At 43.4% G+C, this 27,593-nt stretch overlaps 2 protein-coding genes across 6 annotated transcripts in view; one reads left to right on the forward strand and one right to left on the reverse strand.

Moving 5' to 3' along the window:
- LOC126538912 (N-fatty-acyl-amino acid synthase/hydrolase PM20D1-like) overlaps window positions 1-13,453 on the reverse strand; it is a 98,191-nt gene extending 84,738 nt beyond the window's left edge. The window contains exons 1-4 of the mRNA XM_050185610.3: window positions 12,795-13,453; window positions 4,948-5,083; window positions 1,091-1,323; window positions 430-653 (exon numbers count right to left, since the gene is read on the reverse strand). Coding sequence (XP_050041567.2) covers window positions 430-653; window positions 1,091-1,323; window positions 4,948-5,083; window positions 12,795-12,905 — 704 coding nt within the window. The 5' untranslated portion in view covers window positions 12,906-13,453. The remainder of the gene's footprint in view (window positions 1-429; window positions 654-1,090; window positions 1,324-4,947; window positions 5,084-12,794) is intronic.
- A 61-nt stretch (window positions 13,454-13,514) lies between these two features.
- On the forward strand, window positions 13,515-24,856 carry LOC126538911 (inosine triphosphate pyrophosphatase). 5 transcript variants are annotated; one of them, XR_008614114.2, is made up of 5 exons: window positions 13,515-13,687; window positions 16,468-16,680; window positions 18,707-19,006; window positions 22,943-23,060; window positions 23,141-24,018. XR_008614114.2 is itself a non-coding variant. In XM_055075085.2 (4 exons), the coding sequence occupies exons 1-3, from the start codon at window positions 13,589-13,591 to the stop codon at window positions 18,995-18,997; spliced, it is 603 nt and encodes a 200-aa protein (XP_054931060.1). In that variant the 5' UTR covers window positions 13,515-13,588; the 3' UTR covers window positions 18,998-19,006; window positions 24,352-24,856. The 5 variants fall into 5 exon arrangements, 4 of the variants coding, with proteins under 4 accessions (XP_054931060.1, XP_050041566.1, XP_054931059.1 ...); XM_055075085.2 differs by lacking the exons at window positions 22,943-23,060; window positions 23,141-24,018 and adding an exon at window positions 24,352-24,856; XM_050185609.3 differs by lacking the exon at window positions 22,943-23,060.
- The last annotated feature ends 2,737 nt before the right edge of the window (window positions 24,857-27,593 follow it).

Genomic DNA, 27,593 nt, shown 5'->3' on the forward strand with positions numbered 1-27,593 from the left:
CAGTTATGTAGGTAAGAAAGCCAGTCTAAAGGTACGTCCTCACTTGCGGAAATAAGCGCAAGTAATGCGGTGCTTAAAAATGCGTGCCGCGTTCGGAAGTCCACACCACTGCACGTTCGCGGTCGCAGAGAGCGGCGGGCAGATGAGAGTTCTCGCCCTCGCTCAAGATGCCTCGGTAGCCTGCGAGAATTCCTGCGTGTTTCAGTCGTCGTTCCTCCGTTGTTGCTATAGAGCTAAGCTCATACAGTTTACCCCCACAGTTGCGTTTACAGAGACTAGCTAACCGCTGCCAGCTAAACCCATGCACATGGGTTTAGTGCATGAGTTTAGTCAACGTGCACATCTACCTGACAATGCTGTTGATATTTGTGGTCTTAAGCCTTGTACGCGTCATTGGTGAGCCTATCATGGTCATGAGCATGGACTCACATTGCGACTGGCCTCTGAAGTCCGGGGAGCAATCTCTCCAGGATCAACATACCCTCGTCCAGGATGAATTCCACCTGCTTAACGCCCTTGGCCCGCAGCACACGGCTAATGGCAGCTGCACCATCCAGACCTTGAACCTCTTCGTCGTGGCCAAAGGCCAAGAACAGACCACGACGGGGCAGGTCCCCCTGCTCCAGACGGAACTCAAGTGCCTCCATGATGCCCTGGGTATAACAGAGTCACAGTTTTGGCAAAAGCAACAGCACAATAGTTATTTATCTTGAGCTGCCCTCGATTAGTATGTGCTTGCACCTTACGTACTGAAGTAAGATATAAGGAACCTTTGGCTCTTTCAGTAGACTGGCACACAGTCAAAACGAAGACTGCTATTATATCACAGTAACTGCTTCAGGAACTTGCCTGTGCAAACATTCTTGAAAGAGATACCCTTCTTGCATCCTTTCACCATCAGAAAATTTTCAAAAGAGGGTCGGGGAACCGACAAGAGAAACCTTTTCGTAAGCAGAAAGTATTTTTTGTAAAACTTAAAGCAATATTCATAAAATTCTAAAATAAACCGACATTTGTAAAACATCACAGAAAATTCACTCATCTGGGCCTAAGTATAGATTGTATATGGTAGCCAGGGTGGGTTGCTCACCATGAGAATGCCCTTGGCATCGATGGCACCCCTGCCCCAGATTTCCCCGTCCAGCACCTGTCCCACAAATGGCGGGTGGTGCCACTTAGTCGCATCAGCTGGAACCACATCCGTGTGCGCACACAGCATGTAAGGCACGAGCTTGGGGTCCGAACCTTGGATCTCATAAAGCAGGCTATAGTTGGCCACCACATGACGTTTGACCAAATGGGATGAATGGACCCGTGGGAAGGCTGCGACAAACCAGCACGTGAGCGACAGTACTGGTAGCTCATTTTGTTCTAGCGATTAGTTGCTATCAGTAAGCACTGCTAAACATTACCATTAAGTGCAGAAATTGGCCTCTTAAGAAACTTCAGCAGAAGCAGGGTATCCACTATGTTGGCATAATTAAATTACCTAATTTTTCCAGGTGTGCGTTAAAGTTTTTATGAAAATTTGCTGACAGTCTATGACAATGGCAGTTCAGGCACAAGGAGAAAAAAACGTGCTTTATATCTCGGCCAAGTTGCTATGCCAACCCACAATTTCACACTATTACTAGCCGTAAGCTGTAAATTGGATAGGATGCGCTATCACATTTAACTGAATCTTGATGAGCAAAATGTGAACAAGGTGAATGCATGAGCCAACGTTTCGACAAGTGGACTTGTCTTCTTCAAGGTGACGTATGCTTTCTTCGCCACAGTATATATAGGTGGGGTTCTTCTAAAGGGGAGAGGGTGTGAGGCGGGAGGGTGCGGAAACGAGGGAAAATGTGTTAGCGTGTCGATTTGAGAGTAAGGGAACGCTGCGTACAAGGTCAAAGCCAGGGCACCCCCCCCACCCCAGCCCGGTTTGTCAACGCACGCGTGTTAGCCGGCGTGTCAAGGGCGTATGACACGCCGGCTGACAAAAAAAAAGGGGGGGGATAAGCCAAGAAATCAAACTAAGTGTTGTTGCCTATAGCTTGAAGTTTAGCATAGTGAATAGATTCTAAAGCTCCCTTTGAAACGTTTATGCCTATTGGTTGCAATGTCTTGAACTTATGGATAAGGTATGATTCTCTGTATTTTCTTTCTCGTTCAGAATGGAAATTTGACTGTAAGATGTAGAGTTTAAGTTCATCAAAGTTATGACCTGGTTGATTGAAATGCTCGGCGCCGGCTTTGGGAAGCTTTTTAGCTGTGTCCGGGCGATGTCCGTTTAATCTCACGTTCATTTATTGTCCTGTTTCACCGATATATTGTTTCTTACAGAAGGAACATTCAAGCATATAAATCACATCCGAACTTGTACAAGTGAAGCTAGATTTGACTTCATGTGTATAACTATTTGCGGTGCTTTTAATTTTAATGTCACTTTGAAGGTGCCTGCAGATTTTGCACCTAGGGCGACAACATGCTTTTATTACAGGGGAATGCTGTTGGCTGACTTTTGTGTGCACTAACATGTCTTTAAAGTTCTTGTTTCGGCGATAGGTAACCCTGGGTACATCCGGGAACGCTTTCTGCAGACGCTCGTTACTTGATAATATTGGGTGGTATTTTCTTAGGATGTTGTTTATGTTTGGGAGTGCATTAGAATATTTTGTTATAAACGCCGGTGGTCAGTCAGATTCTACTGTGGGCTGTCTCTTCGCCAATTCCGACTGTCTCTCCAATCTTGACGCGGCATCATAAGCTCTATCGAGAGCAACTTGGGGATAGTTCCTTTCTAGTAGCGTTGATTTAAGGTCATTTAGGTGGTGGATATAATCGTAGTCTTCGCTGCAGATTCTTCTTATACGTTTCGCTTGTCCGACAAAAATTCCTTGCTTGCAATGTCGCGGGTGATGACTGTTGTAGTCTAAATATTGCTGCCTATCTGTAGGCTTCCGGTAAAGTGTTGTTCTCAGTTTTCCATTTTCTATGTAGACCGTCGTGTCCAGGAAGTTGGTCTGACTAGGAGAGTGGTGAGCAGTAAATTTAATACTCAGGTGAAAGAGATTGAAATGGCTAATTAAGTCGGTTAAGGCGCTTGTGCCGTGTTCCCATATTATAAATATGTCGTCAATGTAACGAAGATAGGTGTGGGGTTTTAAAGGGTAGGATTTCAGCAGGTCTGCTTCAAGCTGTCCCATGAAAATGTTTGCGTACGTAGGAGCAAATGGCGTACCCATGCTAAAAATTGCCGAAAATTTGCAGGTAGTGTATAGAATCGAATTCGAAATAGTTGAGCGTGAGAACTAACCTAAGGAGCGATAAGTAAACTTCAGGAGCGTGCGCTTGGGCTTGCGAGGGATCTAGAAACGGCTTCAATTCCTTCACTCATGGGAATGTTGGTGTAAAGGGCAGAAACATCCAAAGTGACTAGAATAGCGCGGTCGGAAAGGATTTGGTTTGCGTTGATGCCGTCGATAATGCGAAGGAAGTGCGGCGTGTCTTGAACGAAAGATGGGAGGGTGATGGGTATGTTTGACAGGTGGTGATTTAAGAATTTAGATAGTGACTCAGTAGGTGTGTTGTTATTAGACACAATAGGCCGACCTGGGATTTCTGCTGTAAATATTTCTTCGACCGGAGCTTTATGTATTTTAGGAAGAAGATAAAAGCGGCCTGCTGTTTTGTTCTTTGGCATCATGAAGCGATATTCAGAGTGCGTGATTGGTTCCCTGGACAGGAGCTCCGCTATGGTGCTTATCACAATATTGCTGTAATCTGAAGTTGGGTTAGAGTCCAGTTTTCTGTAATGGGTGTGGTTGCTCAGTTGTTTAGAGCCTCATTCTTGTACTTTTCTAGAGGCCAGATTATGATACTGCCGCCTTTATCTGCTGGTTTTATTACAATATCATTCCTTTTCGCAAGTTCTTTAAGGATTTGGTGTTGAGCGGGAGTCAAATCTCGTGTTTCATGATATTCCAACCGCCCAGCCAGGCTCACACTCGGAAAGCCAGCAAAATACACTATTAGTATTTGCAGATAGTGTATAGGTTCAGATGAAAACTTTGTTTCATTCTGGCATACCACCAGCTTTGCCATAACCACTGTAGGTACAAATTTCTCCAACTCTTAGCAACTAGAGTTATAATGCCCCGAATTTTCCAGAACTAACAAATTCCCTGAAAACTCATTCCAGCTTTTCCTTAATGTTATGCAATCTGAGAAGGTAAAACACTTCTTCTTGGTCTCTGTTTTCATGGCTCTTAACAGCATTAATGATAAGTAACTGGCTTAAACTGCGTGCATTTGTGTGGCATACATATTTATTCCTTGCAATTTCAATTGAGATGCTTGGGAGAAGGAATTTGTGGCATTGCTTTAGAAGACTATATCCACCTGCAATATTATGCTCATCCACATTTTATTAACCACTGAACCTTCTCCAGTTGAGGGGGGCTATGGAAATACACAGAGGACACAAAGAGCAGGACCACACTGTCAGTATTAGCAGTGCAAGCTGATATTACTGTGGACCAGGAAGCACGGAGAATAGAAATAAAGTAAAAGAAGTGAACAGCTATTCATCAAACTTAACAAATTTTATAGAAAAGAGCCTTTGATTACAATGCATCCACTAACCTGTGCTGCCTACTTTATTTTTCGTCTGCTGCATGCAATCCAACAGTGTCCCATGCTTGCACAGTATAATTACAAGGACTCATTGTGTTGAACATGAATATGAGAAACTGTTATCATGATATGGAATATGGTCTTCTTCAAATCAGGAATCCCTGGAAAGTACAGACTCATGTTTTCACCATACGCACAGGCTTCAAGGTACTGTCAACTATAACTGTTTGTCGCTTATCTGCTTCAGCAGTGCTGTAAAGAAATCAAGCCTAGCTTATTTGTTCAGCTGGGTATGCAAACAAAACAAGCGAATGTAGGCGCACACACCTTTCTCAAGGAACTGGACGAAGTCCACTAGGGCCTCCCGATTGTACTCGTGTAGGCCTGTGCTGACAGTGGGGAACCGCAGGGCTGCCGCCAGCCTCTCGGACAGATGACGCTCATTATCTTTAATGGCCAGCTCCTGGAATTTAAAAGAACAATTACTACTTCCTTCATCCACATTTCTTTCCCCACAAGGCAGTCAAAACAAAGACAAGAATGATAGGAGAGAAGCAAGAATGCCAAGCACGCATGCATGGGTATGCAAGCTACCGTCCGCTTCAACACAGGCACCTAAGTTCCCTTCGAACTGCAGGAACCAAATCTCATCGCAGCTGTGGCGTTCCAGGTGACGACTGCGTGCCGGCGCCCTGCCCCATTAATCCTGCACCTATGCTTCCAATGCGAGGCACGCCAGTGCTCACACGGAAAGCTCGCACATAAGCGACCTGTACAGAGGACACGACAAAATGGAGAAGGAGCATACAAGAGTGATGCCCGTCTGGCCAAAGTTGTACCAATGACATAATGTCAGATCTTTGACACCCACCATCGACATGTTGAACCAGCAGTACTAGTGCCAGCCCAATGATTCACTGCTCATTCATGGGGTGCGTCCGCCAACGTTGTAACGTAAAGCAAGATTTGCTGCTTTTGTGCAGAAACGAGGCCAGATTTCGCTCATAAGGAAATGGACGAGAGTGCTGCGCATGTTTGTCCTGGCAATGCTCCCACGTGGCAGTAGCAGCGATCGAAGAATCAGAATGAGCTAGTGGGTGATGACATCATCATGCATCCACACCATTTGTATCAAAGCTGGTTTGTAGAAACAACTATTACTTAGCAGTAAATTATCTTGGGTGCTGTGAGGATTGCCAGTATTTTTGCTACGGTTGAGAGGGTCTGGACTTCCATTTACCGACAATGTTAGAAACGTCGCATTAATGCTCCTTTAAACACTACTTTTTCACAGCGACTGCATGAATAATCAACATGATTTTACTGCACAATTCATGTTCATTTCTGTCCACATATTAGGGATTACAGTATGGCACATACTGGAGTCTGGAGGAAGAGCGGCTGAAGCAAGTGAGGGTTGTTCTAAATGACTCTTTAGCAAGAGACATTGTTACGCAGAGGTACCAGTTCCTGAACGAACGCATGTGGTGGGTAACTTCTGCTCAATCATTTCCAGTCAACAACAAGAATCAAAAGGTTAATGGTTGACCACGCACTATTACTAATGAAGCTAGCTTGCTTTGGATTTTGTGACGTAGCATTAAACTTTTCTCAAAGCTATCTCACAAAGTGACAGCAGAGAGTGCATACAGAAACAGACACTTCCGATTTCTTGCCAATCTCACATAGGGTACCACAAGGATCAGCTTGCATGATAGTGATGCCATTATAAGTACAACTGATTACACAGCTGCACTTATTACCCGTAAAGATAATGATCAAACAGAAGAAGCTGCTAATAAAGAACTAAATAATATAGCTAAATGGTTCACTGCAAATAAACATTCATTAAACTGCACCAAAACTAACTACGTAATATTTACATCCTCTGGCAACAAAAATAAAGGTTCAATAACACTAACAATCGGTAACAAAGAAATCATTCAGGTGGAAGCATGCCGATAACTTGGCGTTATGCTTGATTAGTAACACATATTAGTAACATGTGTAAGAAACTAAGTCATGCATGTATTGTGCTCAATCAAGCATGTCAGCACTTTCCTGCAAGTAGTACAGTGACAATGATATATACTTCGCAATTTTTCACTGTCATCTTGCCTACAGTGTAGAATCATGGGGATATACCTATTCTTTGGATCTAGCATCACTCATCACTTTGAAAAAACGTGCCCAGCATATTTTAACTTTTTCAAACTGCAGAGAACATACTGTGCCGTTATTCCACTAACTACAGAACCCCTTATAGTTGCATGTGATTATCAAACAGCATGTGCTATGCGCACAATTCCGTCGAGTAATAACCCACTTCCCACCACCATCGTTATCCCTGCCAAAAGACCCGCAAGAAAGATAACCACAATTTCAACATACCGGCTCTTCGTAACTTGTACAGTAGGTGACCCTCAGCATATACAGGCAGAAAAATATGGAATACTCTTCCAGTAGAGATGAAAAGAAGCCACAATTTTTCTCGCTCACTAAAAGACATTATTGCCAAAAACAATTTTCAATTTCTAGCCAAATTATAGTGCTATGACAATAGTATGCTATGCTGTTTTTTAACTACAATGTGCTAACATTTTTTACTACTCTCAGCACTCTGTATTTTTGCACATGGTAAAATGACAACTGATTTTTCATTTGTTGGTTACTTACATGATTATTATTAATTCTGGTCGTTCTTAGTTTCATGTAATTATTTTATAAATGTAAAAGTTCTCAAATTTTATTCATGTTCCCTACTGGCACCTGCATACATTAATTTCATGCACTTATTGCAAGGGCCCGAACTAGCAGATTGCTAAGGGCCCAGATGCTTTCGTCACCCGTTCTTGTATGTATCTGTCGTAAATGAAATTAAATCTCCTCAGGCAACCTGTATATCAGTTTGTGCTGTCAATATTGGCAAAACGATTTGTTACCTGACCGCTCTCACCATGTTTGTATCCCCTTAAAAACTATGTGCAGTGCTGCAGTATCACGCATCTCTCCTATGCGCCTCCTTTACTTCATTACTACCACTGCTATAAATTAAAGCAGTTTGCCATTCACATGCAAGCCCTGCAGTTGAGGAACACATGTTTGTGTGTGCGACTTGTTTCTGGCGCTTCTGTCCGGTAGCGGAAGGAAAGAAACCACGGACATTCAGGTAAACTGAACACTCTGCTTACCTAATGTGCCAGCATTCCACTTCAGAGTTCAGTGTACTGTCACAGCCGACCATTCTACTGATGGCACTACCATACTTGACAGAACGTTCTGTGTGCCAAGTTCCGTGAGCAATAACAAAAGGGTAGTTCTTCCTGTTTCGTAGTGCCTGCAGCCAATGATTAACTTGTGCATGTGGTTTGACACAGGCGTTCAATAGTTCTTTTATGAAAAAAATGCGGAATGAGTGACTGTGCTATCAATAGACATTTAATTCTCCCGATTATGATTACTCACCAGCAGATTTACAAAGCGTCACCCTGCCGCCTTGACTTACAACTGTCTTACGCATTGTACTCCTCTCTGGGTACGCATATCCTCATCATTCTTCCCTCGACAAACACCACCCTTGTCCTCGTGACATAACTGCGTTGATGTCTCACAGTATGCCTTCGCAGGAACTGCTGCTTGCATTTCAGCACAGACTGTGAACGACACAGTCCAAAAACCAAAACACTGCACGAGATTAAAGTTGTAACCTGTGCTGTGCATAAACAAACGTTTGATGAGATTACATGTTGCATAGGAGGACAACAAAGAGTTTTCTATGCATCGCATTTAGCTTTATAGCACTTATAACTGCCTGCTGCGCAAGAGCTTCACTTCACAAATTTGAAGAAATGTGTTGGATCTGCATAAATTATTTTTCTCTGGGCCTTGGTTTTGGCCAGTTCACTTACTATTGTTGGTCTGCTTCATTGGTGGCCAGCACTTTTCGTTCTGTGGCTAGCTTTGTTCTAGTTTGAACATTTACCACAGCTTTTATTATTTTTCTGTTACGCTTTGGCCGTACTGCCTGTGAAAATTCTTGTACTCTCCTACTCTTGCTGTTAGAAACCTTATGGGCATCAGAATGCATGGGAAAAGGTGGACAACTACACGACTTCCACACTCATCGAGCACTCTGTGGCTGAGGCAGTGTCTCTTTTGTTCTTTTTGTTGCAGTCATAATAGCAGCACTTGTCCTGTGGGGCATGTTATTTCTTTTTTTTTTTTCTGTCATCATTTCAATCACACTATTACAGGTTTTACTAAACGTTGACCCCATATGATGCAGCAGTAAAAAGGCAGGAGTCTTCACGGTCTGGTGCTGATCAAATCATCCACGGCGTGTTTGTTGCCATATATAATAAAGAAAACATGTTGACTGTGTTGCCTGAATGCGTACTCATGCTACAAAGAACTCCAGTTTGTTAGAAATACATCATATAAAGTTTAATAGCTTATAAGCAGCTAAGTGTGTGTTGCATTCTGTTTAGCTTTCAATGTTGAACAAAACAAACAATAACGCCCAATGATTAACACACAAAGAGTGCAGCGTATAAAAGCACCCATTTGTAATGCGAACACACACTAACGGAAATTATTTATTCAGAAAGACCTCACAGGCCTACTAAGAGGCATAGGTGGCAAATTTGCATTTTGCAGTAAATGCAGGTAAGCGAGATGGGCCTGTAATTGTCACAGAAGTCTCTACTTCCATTTTTGTAAATCAGTACAACTTTTGCTGTCTTCCAGTTGGAGGGAAGCATACCAGGCGCTAAGGCCTGCCTGAATATATGAAACAGGATGAAGCTTGAAACAGAAGTGGTATTTTTTAATTCAAGGGTTGTCTTAATTATTCTCAATCTCAATGTCTGAATATTATGCATTAGCAGTTTATCCCTTTTTATATGCTCCCCAATAAGTGAAGTGCACAGGTCCCACCATTTCTACAAAGCCTAGCATAACATAACATAGCATAACATGAGTGAAGCCTTCTTTTGACACCTACTTAAAGATCACCTTCAATGTGAGAACTACCCCTGGTTCCATATCTTGTTCCGTGTCAAGCAATGTCCTTTGTTTTCACCGTTTTTCCAAACATAGCAGAGGTACCCTTACCCCATTTTACAGTCCAGATGCGGCACACTCTGGCTTCTTTATGTACCTCACGGTAAAAAGGGACATGGCTTTGACATGGAACCAGGTGTGGTTCACACATTGGAGGCGATATTTCGGTAGGCATCAAAAGATGGCTTCACTCATGTTAGCTATAGGACTGGTAGAAACGGTGGGATGCATGCCTCTAGCTTTCTGGGGAACATATAAAAAAGGATAAAAGTGCCGACGAATCATTTTCAGAAATTAAGATTTCAAAGCACCAGCCTCAGTCTTTATTGAACAACCGTCGTATCTCAGAATTTATTCCATCAATGTCACAACAAGAACTTTTAACGTTGTTTACTAGCAATGCAATGGCCTCGGCCATAATGTTTATTGGTGCCATGTAATGGTAGTCGAAATCAAGTACAAAGGGTGCATTTTAGCTATTCCCACCTGTGAACACGGACACGAGAAAGGAATTGAAAACCATTCGACACTCACTCTCAGAAAGAGCGACTGCATTATCACGGTGTAACAGAATAATGTAACCATATTCTGAGAATATGGTTACTCTCTTGACTCGGGCTTATTGTTTTCCAAAACTATGTTGGATTGTTGAGTAACTCTGGAAGGTCATTAGAAAAGTATGTATCCTTTGCTGTGCATAGTGCTGTGCAATATGATTTAATGTAGGCCTTGTATTCAATCCGCAATGAAGGTGTTATATATGGTGAAGAAGGCGTTAAACGTCAATTAATGAGGACACCTTTTCCTTGAACATCAACCAAATTTCTTCAAGTGATTGGTCGTAACATGACAGTAGCATTTTATTCTCCCAAAATGTTCTTAGTTCAGTGGTGATGACTACAATGGCGAATTAGTTTTGGCAAGATATTAGAAACAGGAGAAGGTATATTTAAGGTGAGTTGAAGCAAGTTATGATCACTAAAACCATTTTATGTGATCTACTGTTACAGGATTGTAAGTTATAAGGTCTAGTACATTACAGCCAAGAGTTGGCTGCGATAAAATTTGGGGACGTTGTAATCAACCTCAATCAAATAATGAATTCAGTTGAAAAGTTGCATGGCGACAAAAGTTTGTCCTAGTCAATTAATAGAAACTTGAAGTCACCAAACAGATAGGTAATGTCAGCGGGGAAGAGCTCAGATGTCTTGCCTATGCTAATGTGCGACTGATCATTGAAATAGCTGTTCAAATCTGGTGGGTGGTAACGGCAGCAGATCAGCATCTTGATAGAAAATACTGTGCAGGCAACCTAGACAGCTTCAATGTTGGAACTGGTATTGATGAGGAATGACGCAAGACTTTCTTTTATGCCTAACAAGACACCGCCTCCTCTTTTGCAAGTGCGATCACAGCTATATGTATTGTAGGTACTACTTGTTAAGGCAATAATTTCATTGTCAGATTCTATGGGATACTGCCAAGTCTCAGTGAAAGCTATAACACCAGAGTCAGCATCATCGAGATAACTTGAAATGAAATCGCCCTTCGACATCAGGCTATGTGTGTTAACAAATGACACTAATAAAGAAGGAGCGTTACGAACTGGCTTTACTGTTAGATTAAAACTAGAACAAGTGCCTTGACGTAGCTATCTGTTTAACTCGACGACTGCGTTAGTAATGCCGCCATACACGTATGTTACAGAGCCGATTTGTAGTTTGTAAACCGAAAGCTTAAAGGATTTATTCTGTGTCTTTTCAATTAGCTACTTTCTGACCTCATGAGTTGCCAGCTAAAAATAAATGAGACTGGGAACGCTGTCCCCTTAAGCTTCGATTCACAAGACAAAATGCACTGTTTATCTTTGAAGAGAGTTAGCTAGGCGATAAAAGGGTTTCATTTTCTGGAAATAAATGTACCACATCGGTGCATGTGTTCCGATTCTTGACCTGCTAGTGTAACACCTAGCTTTTTTGAGCAAAATTTGATTACATGCTATTCGGATGCTGCCGAATTCTCCTAGGGATCATCGTCTAGGCTGAAGAAAGTATTAAAAGATTAGAATGCTGAAATCTGCTTTTCGTGTCATTACATTTGGATGTAATGGCCGTCATTTGGTTTGACACAATGCAGAGAGCATCAGCATTTGTCCTGGTCTCCACATTGTCCGGTGACGCTACAGAATTTTCTAATGTCCCCACTCTAGCGTTTAGCTGCTTAATTTAATCACAAGCAGCAGCCTGCTTTTCAGCACTATATTTAAACTCGGTTAACAGAGCGGCAAGGTCATTTTCAAGCTTCTGCTTGGTGTTCATGCTCCTTTATAAAAAGATACAAGTGATCCATATATAGTTGGTGAAAGCGAGGATTCAGATTATAGCTATAGCTGCAGTGCGACTGCTTTTAAGAAAAGCGAGAATAAATAACAAAGATGGTCAGCGCACGTTTTGTCATTTATTCATTTTAATCCCATTGCATCCCTTCAGCAATGTAAACTTTAGTTCAGTTTCAGTTTATTTCTTTAATAAGTAGATATACATGCTTATACACAAGTATACAGAAGGAGGATTAAGAACACGCTATCTTTATTTTAAATTCTTGCTCCGCGCGTGTTCCTTAATCAGCACTTGCTTAGAAACCGAAGTACCTGCTAATCTTCGGCAGAAAAACGTTTTGGAAACAAAAATGCACACGTTCATGCACAGGCTCGGCGATAAATATGGCTTTTGTAGAACACGTATTGAAAGCAGATCAAGTTGAAATTAATTTTGGATCGATGATATAAGCTCGAAAATTAGGACACACGTTGAATCACAAATGTGACCTTCACGATTGTAGTTTCGTTACAAAGCACGAACCTACAGGATGCGCGAGCACTCATTCACCCGCCCTCCTAATGGTCAAGGCGCGATGCTTGAATCAAGCTACGAGCGCAAATTATCGCCGCGTTATCAGGTTGGACGTTGAATATATCGATGAGAGTCACACAATGTACAGCCACAAATTGTGGACGTAGGCGAAAAATGCACACGAATAACGTTTTTGAGCGCTGCAAATGATCCGGCTCTGTTATCTCATGTGAAAGTCGTACACACAAGAATAATTCACACCTGTTCGCCGTCCGGCCAAGTGCAGGGCACGTCTGGAGCCTTGATAAGTATCGCACGTACCACGACAGCAATTAAGAGGCTCAGTGTAGAAGCCGCGACCAGCGTAAACATAGCGAAAAGCACAGCTAGGCTTGTCGCAAAATGCGCACTGCGGGGCCGAACCTTGTTTTAGCACGAGCATTGGCACGAGCCATGGCGTTGCGACGAAATAGTTCCCCAAGTTGACGGAAATGTCTGACAGCTCAAGTATCTCGTACGGCTTGGCCGATGCTTCCGATACACGCCTCAGAGAGACACTGACAAAGCGCGTGAACCGCGACCGATAGCAGACGAACAAGTGAAACTGTATGAACAGCTGACTGCGGCGCAAGGCCGGTGCCCGATCGTCGAGGGCAAGAGATCACGCCGGTGCCCGCCGAGAGCAAGAGATCACCCGTCCGGCGTGCCCGCGACCGGGCCGGCGGGCTAGATCTGCCGGTCCCGACGTGGGACTAGCCGGGTGCGCGACGAGTTCGCGTCCTCGCCGGACCTGCAATGAAGTTTATTCACTCATTCACTCACTCACTCACTCAGAGATCACGCGGTCAAGCTTATATCGCGAAGCCTCCAAGATATTAATCTCGTAGATCAACACGGCCTCCGAGATAGCAAAAGCGAACAAAGCTCGCCTGCTAACCGCCAGACGACGCCACTGCACAAGGCTAGTCGACTCCACTGATCTGTCGACTCCATTTAGCTCCAGCTGTCCAACTTGTCCAGTCGCATCAGGTCCAGCAATACACGCAAATTCGCAAATGGCTTCGAGCGTCGCCTCTCGCATCATATTTGTAACCGGCAACAAAGACAAGCTGCGAGAAGTAGTCGCTATATTGGGCAAGATACCTGGTTTCGAAGTAAGTGGACTTTCCCGCCGGCAGATGCACGTGCCGGCACTGCTCAGGCAGTCTTCGATGGGCAGCATCGGGCGAAGCGCGAATTCTCGACTTGTGCGTAAACAATTCGAACTTGCCGTGGAAACGAGAAACCCGCACATTCCAGCTAGCATTACAAATTGAGATAAAACTCTGGAAGGTAGCAAAAACGAGGCGCGCAGCGTTATCAGCAGTCGTTGTTTTGCCTAAAGCACGCGCCGTTTTTCAATTGCGTACTGAGTGGTGTCAAATTCGGCAGAGGCCCGACAAGTCAGTCACTTGAATGTCGTTGATTTATGATGGCCGACACGTTAAGGTGTTATCTAAGTTAGCTGACGAAAATGTGGATGGTTAAAGATGCTTGGAATCGTTTGTTTTACAGCTAAGCAATAACCTAATGTTTGTTTGTGAACGGCAGAGGCGCTGCTGTCGGTACCGATGGACTCCTGGTAGGCAGGTTGTTTGAGCAGACGCCACACTTCTACACTCTTAGAAAAGTTTACACCCTTTGGGGCTTATCTTGTACCACAACAATACACTCTAAATATCTTTGCACCCTTTGGGATGTATATTTGCCACACAACGATAATCGTCATCTGCCTTGATACGTTTCCTTTCTTGAAAACGCCGCGCCCGCAACTTTCCTGTCGGGAATGCTATGTCATGGTGCTAACTCGCATGCCGTTCGTTACTGGAAACTACCGGGCTCGCGGCGTTAAAGAAAGGAAACGCATCAAGGCATCATTGTTCAATCATGCAATCATTGTTACCGTCATTGTCTTGGTGCTGTCATCAGTCCCATGCACTTGCGCTAATTCTGGTTCACTGTACACCCGTCACACACAACTACTGGATTTATGTAAACACATTGGTCAGCCTGGCAACACTTTGCGGAACCGTAAGCACTGCTGCATAGCCAGCTGCCTGCAATATGCTTCACAGAATGTCGAATCCCACAGTGTGTGGGATATACACAATTTCTTTTTTCACTTTTGATGCTCAAAACATACATTTTTGCCAAGTTTTCTGTGACCATGTATTTCAAGCATTAGATTTTGCATGGAGGCTGCGCTATATCCTCCTGAGAACCGGGATGCATTTGGGTGCACTGATTTTCCCCAAACTTTCAGAATAAATCAGTAGGGTTATGAAGGTGAAAAGTGTTAAATATTTTTTCAATAGCCCTGATAGTTTCCGCTCAGCACGATGTCCAACATATTGGACACTGGGATGCTACCCGGTCTTTTTTCACCCAGTGCACACATAATGACGTACTGCAGATATTGCGCTCAAACTCGTGTGCAAAAATATTTTAATAACTCGAAAGAGAAAGTAGTGAATAAAGTACATAAAAAGAGCATTCCTCCGCTCAACAAAAATTTTGCTCTTGTGTTCACTTCCCGCGGGCAATTTCAAAACACCTTTTTGTTCTTGGTGATGCAGCAGAAGAGCCAACATTTGGTGCAAAAGAACTTTGTTTTCATGTCGCAGCCCTTCAGTCTGCAACGGGCAGCGTTTGCAGTGTCTGCCAGCATTGTGCAGTGGGTAGTGCTCTTTTCTTCGGGTTCTTGAGGAGACAGTCGAGCCTGCTTTGATGGTGGATGCTACACGGCCTCGTTCTCACTCTCCGTTTCATCCTGCTTCTTCCCTTGAGCCACGAGAGTCTCAGCAGCAGATTGGCGGAACTGCATATATTTGAGTATTTCTTTCCGCTCTTTCTTTAGGGAGCGTATGTCCCGCGTGTACTGCACCCAGGAGTTATTGAGGGCAATGTCGATGAGGTGAAAGATGGCTCTGATTGTGCACTTGTTGACGCGTGCTTTTATCCTTTAGTAACTTATCATTCGGTCTGCCTTGTCAACACCGCCCATGTTGATGTTGTACATGCGAACAATATCTCGTAGAGGGATATCGATATTTTTTCCCTTACGACACCACCTGCGACAGCTGGTGTCTTGCGGGTCCAAGCCATGCACTGAAAAAGAAAAGTTATCGGCTTAATTCATCAGACCAACGAGGCCGGTCCACTAAAAAGAAAAAGAGACGTGATTTCTTCCACAAGCCGCTAAATGCCAACAGTACTCGCCTGCTGTTCATAACAAGGCCATCGCAAAAGTGCGGTCAAAATAACCGGGTACAGTCTTAGCGTCCAACGCAATGGACACGCGAAATCAAAGGAAGTGTAAAAAAAAGTAAGTGCGCGAACAGTTGAAATTTCTTATTTTGCGCGTACGCTGTTGTATTAACTTTAATATAAAACCAAAGATATGCCCTAAAAGCAGGTACAAATGCGAGAAACAGTGCTTACTTCTCCGGCAGCTGCCGTAAAATGCCGCACCGCTGATTGCCGCCATTGTGGAACTGTTTTGGCGGGAACTTGAATGATGTATTTTCATCAATGCTGCATAGATGGCACAAGCAGGTGTCCAATAAGTTGGACAGCGCAGTTTTATGAGGATGAAAGCCTTATCACAGGAGTACTGTCTCATATCTGAATGTCCAATATGTTGGACAAATCCCCAAAACGGGGTCTCAGGAGGATATCTGAAACTAGGTTTTTTAAACAAAGACTGAAGCTTTGTTGCAGTTTGCCTTTAATGCAAGCATTTATAGACACATCGGTCAAGTAATAAGGCAATACTGAATATTCTTTTGGCATGTAGAGAAACTGGGCTTTAATGAAACAGTCACATGTGTGAAAGTGACAGTGGCAATAAAAGTAAATTCTTAGCAAATTTCTAATTGGCTACCACGCCGTGCAGTTGGATAACCGTGCAGTGGAGCTGGTGGAGCCCCAGGGTGAAAGTGACGCCGTCTGTCGGACCAAATGTGAGGCTGCTGCACGCCTAGTGGGTGGCCCGGTGCTGGTAGAGGATACATCACTGTGCTTCAATGCCCTGGGCGGCCTACCCGGACCCTACGTCAAGTGGTTCCTCGACAAGATCGGCTCCGAGGGACTCCATCGCATGCTGGCGGTTAGTGGCGGCGTCAGCCTGTATGTTGTCACGTGTGTGCGTTTCGTTCGCATATGATAAAATTTGCTGAACATAACGAGAAGCTGATAGCCACTGTGGCCGTGTAGTCCACAGTGGTAGTCCACATCTTCTAAAGATAAAATTATCGTAGCTAGGTGGACTACATGAATTGTCATAAAAGGGAAAAAATAGTCATCCACGTCACAGTAGCACAAGGCTACAAACAAAACGTAGAAAGAAAGCTTTGTGCTTAACCCTTCCTAATGAGTGCTGGTAACACACCAAGAAAATGTTATTTTCCTGCTGAGTTTTCGTATTGAGTAGGAAGTTTTTTGCTAAATGTTGTCGGCCAACACTGAATGGCAGGCAGCAACTATAATTTGTTGGCTTAGAGCCAGGAATATAGGACGAAAAAGAAGTTTACCATGCCACTCGCTTCCTTCTGAATGCACAGTCGGAAGAGACAGACTGATGCTAGATATCCTGCTACAGTGGTGTCAGACACGTGATATGAAGTGCACCTATGGTTCACATACGAGCTGTCTGTACCAATTCTGTATGAAGCCCACTTCCAGGTTTTTGCCCGACGGTTCCACCTTACTGCTGCAAAAGTTTCCGCTTACCCGCCATAGTTGCTTAGTGGCTATGGTGGTGGGCTTAGCCACTGGATGTCTGAGTTGTGCAAGATAGCAAGCCTCTCAGTATCAAGGGGTCGCGGGTTTGCAAACATCGAGGGTGTGCTCTTTTGTAGGTTCCACACCCAATCCTGAGCTTATTGCTTGACAGCAAATGCGATGAGTGATGACTGGTACAGGGTCAAATGCGTTCGAGTGCAGAAAATTGATGCAGGATAATACGGCACAGGTTGGTGAGAACAGACAACTAGCAGAAATAATTCAGTTTTCCAAAGCTAACATGAGCCAAAGAAGATGAAGGTACAACTGCCACATGCAGACTATATCAAGAATTTAAGCACTTTCTTTGATTAAAGCCACTGACAGTTTACGCATTGATCTCCTGCCCGTGCGATCTCGGTAGCTTCTACATTTTCCTGGTTAAGCTATTGGAAGCATCACTTACAGCGCGTACATAGACAGGGACCAACAGAATGACGAAGACAAGCACTGACTTCCAACTAATCTTCATTTTGAGTAACACGCATATTTGCCAAGACACTGAGACAAAAGCTCCCCCCCCCCCCTCCGAAAGCACAAAACCGGCATGAGTTATACATTCAAAATTCAAAGGAACCATGACCGCCTCCTTAAGATGAACGAGCGTGTATGTGCGACTTCAGAAAAGCAAGTTCTTTATCTGTTAATGCAACTGACAGCTTACTGAGTCACCTTTAGCGGTTGCTGCTGCTTGAATGATAAGTCTAGTGTTTTCATTAGGATGCCTTCCTTAGATACTCGTTTTTTCAGGCAGCAGAATACAGCCGCATTGTGTGCAATGGACATCTAGAAACCCTTCCCGCCCTTTGCGCACTTTATTGCTATGTTCTTGCAATCTAGAAATAAAGTGCCAAAAATAGCCAATCATTCTTGCCATAGCCTACTGTAACATTTCCGACACGTTGAGCGAGCTGTAAGTTGTTGGTTAAGAAACCAGTTAGTACCAATCAAGTTTTGTCTCAGATGACACCTAGTCATTTTTTTGTTTGTGCAATTGTACTCTCCATGGCCCGAAATATACGTGAGCAACATCCTGACTGAAGGCTGGGCTAGTTGGTTTGGTTCTCTAATGCAAAAAATAGCAAAGAAAAAATTATGATCAAGAAAACTGTTTCTCACATTGTCAGTTTCAGTGTTAAACACTGAAAAAAGTTTTCTAACTGTTGCACATATTTGTGCTGCTTATCGTAAAGGTAAGCCAGTTATTTTCCTTTACGTGAAACTACGTTTGGGCATTACAGGGTTAACATTGCAGCAAACACATTTATTAAGAATATTTCCGAACAGTAAGCTAATTCAGCTAAAGACCTACAAACCCAGGAGAGAAAGCCAGTTTTCGCAACACTGTGCAGGGCTTTGAGGACAAACATGCAGAGGCGGTGTGCACGCTGGGCTTCAGCCCGGGTCCCGAGAAGCCGGTGCACTTGTTCCACGGCCGCACGCAGGGCACCATAGTGGCACCCCGGGGCAGCAACAACTTTGGCTGGGACACGTGCTTCCAGCCCGAGGGGCACAGCCGCACCTACGCCGAGATGAGCACGGCTGAGAAGAACGCCATCTCTCACCGGCACAGGGCGGTGGAGGCGCTGCGCCAGTTCCTGCTCTCGCCGGACGCCGCCCGCGAGTGTGGCGGCAGCTTTTGACATTTTCTAGTAGGTGCAGTAGGATGCATGTACATAAATGGCAGGTGGGAGTAATTTGCCATAAATTTTGAATGTGACACAAGGATGCGCCCCTGTGTTTTGTTATGTCTTGTTTAATGGACTATTAGAACATTGAGCTTTTGTTAAACAAGGGTTGACTAGGTTTTAAGCACTGGCTTACAAGAATGGGTGTGGCTACATGGCAACAATAGAGAGACAGGAGAGCCAAGAAGCCCAAGAGCGAGAAGCCACTTGCTACTACGTCTGCTCAAGTTCACAGAGGAGAAGGAGGGTTGTGGAGTATTTAGAAGGAGCACTTGGCCAGTGCGCAACCTTGCACAGGATGGTGGCACCATTTTTCTGTCCTTTTAACAGCTTGTGCTCTCTCATTCACTGATGTGGGTTAGATTTTTTTTGTTTAACTGCCTCTGCCACAATTGTGCCTTTTATGATGTGATTAGACAAGTTGGTGGCGATAGTTTTGAAATTGCAACTATTTTGTTGTGATGTATGTGTGACGCATTAGAAATACACTATACAGAAGGAAGTCCGTTAGTCGGTGATTGAAATGCGGTGTTTTGGGCTTAATAGGATCACAGATTAGGAGCAAAACAGTACTGATATAGTGCAAAACTGACAGTTCCACTACCTATTGCAGTATTCATGTTGCCTACTAGCAGTGCTTTACGCATTAACATTTGATTATTTAATTGCGGAAGTATTGAAGCCATGCGCAGTTCACAAAATTCCGGAGACACTCACTACTTTAGAAATATTCTCTCCTGAAATGCACTGTGAAATTCATTGTTGCTTTGTTAGGTATTTTGCGAAAGGCCTCCAAATATACACATATTTGAAAAAAGGTGTATGATGGCAGATTCAGGGGATGAAAATATATAGCAAACAGTTACAGTCAGCTTCTCTTAATCCGATCCCAATGGGAAAGATGCAATAGAATTATCGAATGGGTTGAATTAAACAAGAGACAAGAAAAGCACTGCAACTTGCCACTGATTTGTCAACACACCCTCCAATGCAACGCACACCCATTCTTTTACGACTTCACAGGTTAACCTACAAATGACATTACTAGCCCTAGGGCTTTATCCGGTGTACACCATGAACCATTTAGTAGCCGCCTTTGATTGATGGCTCGCAAATTTATAAAAAAAACTCTAGGTTACACTGGGGCAACACTTCAAAAACATAACGTTGCTGACAAAGTCTTCTTGCAGTATCGGCCCTCTCCACACCCTCCCACGTTACACGCTCTCCTTTAGAAGAACCCCACCTATATATACTGTGGTGAGGAATGCATATGTTGCCTTAAAGAAGACAAGTTCACTTGTCGAAACGTTGGCTCCAGCTTTCACCTTGTTCTCGTTTTGCGCACCATTAGCTCCTATAGAAAGTACAAATTTAATTTAAACCTGATCTTTTTAATAAGAAAATCTTAGTACACCTCTGATTCTTGCAATAAGAAAAAGATGATACCAGGAAACTTTAGCTTCACGTAGTCAAAATTTGTTTACGTATACTCATTGTCATCATTCTTGGTCCGCACTTTGTCACCACAATGTGTGTTCCGTACAGTCCGTAGCCATTTGATATCCTGCATTGATGAAACGACTCTGCAAGAATTGCGAATGGGATGGTGGGCCATTCCTAGAATAACCACTTCGCTAATTCTTCATGTGGCACATGTACTTTCTGTAATGGCAAAAAATGCTTGAAGTGACTTGCTTGTTGTCGCTATATAGCTTAGCATTAAAATAACTAGGGATGTGTAAGTACCGAATCGTAGATTTCAAATTTAATATCGGATCAAGAAAAAAAAGCCGAATATTGAATTAGGAAGAAATCCCCTTTCAGCCACATGCTCTGGGACCTCCTTCTGTATACTTATTTAAGCATGTATATCCACTTATTAAATAAATAAACTGGAATATCAGAAAATTTATCACCAAGTTTAGTGCTTACAAATTTTGGCCAACAAATTTGGTGCTGCACATAATTAAGAAATCTACTAGCATTGCATAACAAGAATGTAGCAAGCTATCAGTAACCTAAGTACATAGAAATCAAGATTTTCATGGTATTACCTTGCAAGTTTGCGAGTTTCGAATAAAATGGAACGAAAGGTTCAGAGTTCCCCTCAAGAAGCTCATTAGAAGAGTGCTCCAAAATTATTGAAAACTCTGACTCAGGGTCGACTTCCATTATGCATAGGTTGGTCTTCATTGTCATGGTTGTGCACCTCTTCCGTGTCTTCACGAAGCCAGGGCTTTGTCCGGACTACACCGTGAACCATGCAGTAGCCACCTTTGATCGATAGCTCGCAAATTTATCAAAAGACCCCTATTTTACACTGGGGCGACACTTCAAAAACATAATGTTGCTGATAAAGTCTTCTTGCAGTGTCGGCCCTTTCATCCTGGTGGCAGGAGTGCGTGCCTGACTTAGTGTAGTCGTTTAACGTGTCACAAGTCTGGTTCGACACGAGACTTACAAGGCGCCGACGCCAACCATTGGCCGACTCTTCATGACAGTGTATCGCTGGGACCATTTTATGCCAGGCAGGCAATGATGCAACCAACATGTGCAAGTTGTCAAAGTTGGCGACGGAACCAACAGCATTAACGTACTGGCCGTTACACGACTGGTCTCCCACGTGATTGGCCGCCAAACCGACAATGCGATAGCTGCAATGCCTTCACTTGTATGTTTCAGTTTATTGAGCATCCTTTGTCACACCATGGTATGTTTAAATACAATGATCCAATATTCATATACAACGATAGTGGTTACACACAAAAAAAATATATAATGATACAGTGAAAAAGATGCAAGCACAGGAATTGAAAGCTGCTGAAATAGCAGCTTGGCGGGATTCCTGACCCTGATATTTTAGAGCAGTTTGTCAGCAAATAGTAAAATAAAATACATGTACATAAAAAATATGTCAAATATTAAAGGAAAACACATACATATATAAAGACACATAAAAGAACTTCGCTGTAATGATTGAGTGCATTCAGCAGTGCTACATGCCATTTCTAAATAAATATTCTTTCCATTCTTTCCTTGTCATTGTATTGGTAATACCCTTGCTGTCTATGAAATTAAAAAAAAATGGCATAATGTACTGTAGACATTTTAAACCATAGCCTGTTTGTGAAAAGGTGTATACCATGTGTCTCTTTGCCTCATGTTATAAGGTGCTACAGGTGATTTGCTTAGTTCGCACAGTGTGCGAAAGTAATTGTTTCTCATTTTTGGACCATGCTTCTATTTTACCAAAAGGCTATAATTGTACAGCCGTTCTATTTTAAACATGTTAAATGTTTTGAATAAGTTAGATGCATAAGTATCATGTGGGACAGCTACAGTATGCCAGATTGCCTTTTTTTTGTAGTATGAGCTATTTTAAGTTGTTCTTTTGCATGGTGCTTCCCCATAAGTCATATGTGATTGAAAAAGGGCATTATAAATGAGTAGGTTGATTTTGGATGTGGCTACAGCTTGAAATCTTGAAAGTACACAATTGTAATAAATTGTGCTCAATATGAGTGGAAATATGTTTTTGAAGCTGAAACATGCAAACTTCAGCCCATAAAGCTGTGCACGTTAAGTTTGAGCTGCTGTTGACCTTTTTCAGCATAGGTTAGGCCTAGTGGAGCCGTCGAGTTTGTGCACTGGCTACTGGTGGGCCTGCGCTGAATAGCAAAGCAATTAGGCTGAACGCAACTGCTTTTACAGTTTTTTTATGACCTTAGCAATTGGAAACAATTACTCTTCACACATTGTGTGCACCATAGCCATTGATAGCGGTGACATAGTGCTGTAACGTAACCGTACATCACCATTCTCGAAGGCTACCAGTCCCATTTGCTATGTAGATGGGTGGATCTGTACTTGTTATGCTGACATGTTTCTTAATTACAGAGATGCACTATTTGCCTCTGCGTCAAATGGGAAACAAGAGATGGTGCATTTGGTACAGCAACAGAAAGAACCTCCTCGCTCAGTTACCAATGGTGTCAATGATGGCATCCGTGTTCTTGTGAGCGAACCCGAATTTTCACATGCCACTGCAAGGTGCTTCCACTTTAAAATCTAATTCTGGTTCACTCCTTTTCTTAGATTCCTTGTGAAACGAGCGACCAAACCTGCCCTTTTTCGTGTTCACAAATCCAACACCCACGCGGGACGATATCTTCACTTTAATTCAAATCACCCTACCTGCCACAAGGTTTCTTTGTTCTGAAGCCTTCTCTAGAGAGCTGAAAGAATTTGCTTGTCTCCGCACTTCCAGGAGGAAGAAAAGAACACAGTAATCAATCTGTGACCTTGGGATGAACGGTTATACAGTGTGATTTATTCAACCCACCCTCTGCTGACGGAATGAGAATGAAAGATGGCGGCTGCTGCACCACCCAGGCAATGGCACCATGTCTCGATGCCATACGTTCGAGGCGTCACTGAGATATCAGCCCATGTGCCACGAGAGGCAGGGGTTGACATCGCTCACAAGCCACTCTCTACAGCCACTTCAACAGACCACGTTCCTGTTGAAAATGCGCAGGGCATTGTGTACAAGATTACCTCACTGAATGCCCCGCATCATATATTGGTGAGCCCAAAAGCTTCCCGGGAAGAATTCAACACAAGAATGACCTTCACCACCTAAACAGAGAACGAAGTGCTGTGGCAGAACATTGCGAGCCTTTTGATCACCAGATTAGCCCTAATGGCACTGTCATCTTAGAGAGAGAAAACAACCACTGGCGGCGGCTTCTTGTGGAAACCCGGCACATCCAGAAGACGCCAGGTAGTATCAATTGTTTGTCAAGAACACTTTCCACCGTTTACTCTCAAGGTCTACCGAAAGTGGCTGCACTCCTGCTAAAGCGCCAAAAATTTATCTAAGCACTGCTACACTTTACACCATCCCACCCCTGAAGGAGCCAGTCGGGCTTCGAAACTTCTGGTTTTTAAAATAAATATTGGTTGGAGTTTTCCTTCTCTTTAATGCATTTGTCCCCAACCAGGCAGATATCTTCTAAACGTTTGCTTTCTATTCAGTGTTTTGAGGCAAAACATGAATGGTGCATTTCAGTCAATATAGTACCCATGTAAGTCTCAGGTGGTGCAGGAGTGGTGAATTAGCAGATCATTGTTTAAAGCTACAGCTCATGTGTGCTCGCATATTTTTTCAAATGAATCTTAAATTTTAAGCACAGTGCTTGTCCTATCTGTTTTTTTGTGCTGTGTCTTCAATGTGTGCTTTTTCCCGCCTTTAGTGAGGTTGCTGACCCTGTTCCCACTCAGATCGAAACTTCTTTCAAACGCAGCGGCAGCATGGAAGTGAGTGCAAAGAATTCATGCCTGAGAAAGAATGGGTGAGGATGAAGAGCCTCTATTCTCTGCAGCCCTTTAGGAAGTACGAGTCAGCATCTGTTCATGCCTTAAGGTGGCAGTCCCACTCCGGCGGCACGCGCTCCAAATTTCAGTCATTGTTTGCGGACGCACTGTACTTTCTGCGCTCATTGGATGGATGTGAATTATATTGCATTAGAAAGCTTACTTTCTGCACTTTACAATGACACCTAGTATTTTTGCCGAGCCTGAAGCATTACGTGACGGCAATCAAAGCAGTGTGAGTAAAGAACTGCATTTTTGTGGTACTAGCCTCCGTTGTACTGCATTCCCGGCGAAACTTTTCAACATAACAAAATGAAGTTTGCTGTGTCTTTAGATGAAACGTTATACAAGATTTCTATGAAGAGATATTGCATGTAAAGCAACTAGAAATTTATATGGGCCCTAATAAAAATAGTCAAAACAATAAAAGTTTATGAATTAATATGTTTTTCTTTTCAAAGCAGAACAACAATATTGTTTATTTAGTGCACTTACTATTTATACGAAGTTGTTCTGTGTTCTGATGATCAGTTCATGAGTTAATATTCTTTCAAATTGGCAATTTATGGCTAGGTCATGCATCACCGAAGAGGCAAAACGATTCAAGCTGAAACTGAAATTTTCTATAATCAAGCAGCAAGCCCTCTTCTGCAATTCTATGAAAAGAAAATTGTCTTATAGTTCAGGAACCTCCAAGGTAGCAGTGAGTTTAGCCCATTTTTCTGCTGGCCATGTTCTTGCTAATTGACATTCATTTTCATGTACACGCTAATTAACAACCAGTGTTGCACATTAGTAGAGCCATACAGTGTCTTGTAATTACAAGCACTCACGAATTTTACTAAGCAGTGCTTGAAACAAAAGATTTCCAATGAATATAAATCTCACAGGCATTTTTTGCTGGTGGTGCCATCTGCACAAAAAAATGTCGAGCTGCTTCACGTCAGTTCCAACATATATAAAATGTTGCGCCACTAAACATTACAAATTGGGCATAACGTGAATGGATTCTTTCTCCATATTTGAGCGTTTGGCTCAGTGTAGTCATCTCGCCACATTCCTTCAAGCCCATGCGTCTGCAGCCAAGCTTTCAGCATGGGCCTAGGGCAGCTCACTCAGTTGTGGCTGCTGGGAGAAAAAGGAAGAAAGAAAGCGTCATGCACGATACACCATGACAGCATGCCAGCTAGCCAGCAGGTTAGGCTATTGTGCCATTGCACCTAGGAGAACTGCACATAAAGTAAGATGCCAGGAATTTCCTAGGTGCTCACTTTTGTTCACAGGTGACTGTGGAAGTGTTCTTGAAGTGCACACAAAACTTGCCCTCACCTCATCCTAGTTCCCAGGCTCATACGGCGATACCTGGAAACTTGCTTTCTCCATACGGAGAGGTCCGATGTGTTTGGCAGAGTACTGTGTTTGCCCTATTCTACGCGATGCCGGTTGAACGAGAGGATTAGCAGCAAACAATGAGCGAGCCTTTACTTCCCCAACTGCAGCGAGAAGTGCAGATGGCTGTGTGACTTGTAGCATTCGATGACGCGCGCAGCCAACCGAATGTCGTGTTCCGACGCCCAGTGAAGTTTTTAAACACGTGATTTGCAGTAGGTGGTCTTCTGGCACAAAGATATATCGTATTTACTCGCATAATCATCGCTGTCACTTAATGCTCGAACCCACACATTGCCCACTTTCTTTTTCGAGTAATCGTCGTGCCCTCGAAAATTACTGCACTGATTGCCATCTGCATGCTGCGGTGCATGGCAGCCGAATGAGCAGAGTATTCGGCCATTTCTTTTAGTGAAGCCCTTCCGCCATTGCATGCGCAATGGTGCACATGGGCTCGAAAGTCTCCGAATTCAGCAGGAAAAAAAAAAAGGACGGACAGCATGAAAAAGGCAGACAACACGTGCCCAATTTACGTTATATGTAGACTGATGACCTTTAGAAGAAAGTACTTTTGGCAAATAATCTGTTTATGCAGTTCCAGCATGACACTTGTGCCGGAAGTGTGTGCGTGATTTCTATCCCAATAAAACAGCCTAACCACGTTTACTATGCTGTCTATTTCATAAAGGTGCGCCAATAACAACTTTTGACACTGAATCGAATTCTGCCAAAGACAAATCAAATCATGATTATTTGATTTGACAACCAAATTGAATATGACATTATTATATCTATGTTATTCAAATTTCTCCGCTAAGCCCCGGTAGCACAGGACGTGCCCGCTTCTGAGCACTGTATATGCTTCTTTTGGCCTCGTAACTTCACTGAGCCCTATTATATCATATTGACTGCCCTCTAATTCTTCCAATAGCACTGCTAGACTCGCCTCACTAGATAACGTTCTAGCGTTAAACGTTGCCAGGTTCATATTCCAATGGCGGCCTGTCCGGAGCCAGGGATTCTTAGCACCCTCTGCAGCATCGCAGGTCTGACCGCCGCCGTGGACAGTTGCTTCGCAGCTGCTGGGGACTGAGGGCTTAGCGGAGAGACGAGAACTAGGAGTCGGATTCCTGATTATTAAGAATATAGCTGGTAACATGCAGGAATTTTATAGCATTAACGAGAGGGTGGCATGTCTTGTTCTGAAACTTAATAAGAGGTACAAAATGAAGGTTGTACAGGTCTACGCTCCTACATCCAGTCATGATGACCAGGAAGTCGAAAGCTTCTATGAAGACGTGGAATCGGCGATGGGTAGAGTGAAAACAAAATACACTATACTAATGGGCGACTTCAATGCCAAGGTAGGCAAGAAGCAGGCTGGAGACAAGGCAGTGGGGGAATACGGCATAGGCACTAGGAATAGCAGGGGAGAGTTATTAGTAGAGTTTGCGGAACAGAATAATATGCGGATAATGAATACCTTCTTCCGCAAGCGGGATAGCCGAAAGTGGACGTGGAGAAGCCCGAACGGCGAGACTAGAAATGAAATAGGCTTCATACTCTGCGCTAACCCTGGCATCATACAAGATGTGGACGTGCTCGGTAAGGTGCGCTGTAGTGACCATAGGATGGTAAGAACTCGAATTAGCCTAGACTTGAGGAGGGAACGGAAGAAACTGGTACATAAGAAGCCGATCAATGAGTTAGCGGTAAGAGGGAAAATGGAGGAATTCCAGATCAAGCTACAGAACAGGTATTCGGCTTTAACTCGGGAAGAGGA

Source organism: Dermacentor andersoni, chromosome 8, assembly GCF_023375885.2.
Source record: "Dermacentor andersoni chromosome 8, qqDerAnde1_hic_scaffold, whole genome shotgun sequence".
Lineage (NCBI taxonomy): Eukaryota > Metazoa > Arthropoda > Arachnida > Ixodida > Ixodidae > Dermacentor > Dermacentor andersoni.

Excerpts from the sequence above, each read along its gene's own strand:
- LOC126538911 (XM_055075085.2), top strand. The coding sequence starts at position 13,589 with ATGGCTTCGAGCGTCGCCTCTCGCATCATATTTGTAACCGGCAACAAA. Across the intron at positions 13,688-16,467 it reads GCAAGATACCTGGTTTCGAA|TTGGATAACCGTGCAGTGGA; the intron begins GTAAGTGGACTT and ends CACGCCGTGCAG. Across the intron at positions 16,681-18,706 it reads GACTCCATCGCATGCTGGCG|GGCTTTGAGGACAAACATGC; the intron begins GTTAGTGGCGGC and ends AACACTGTGCAG.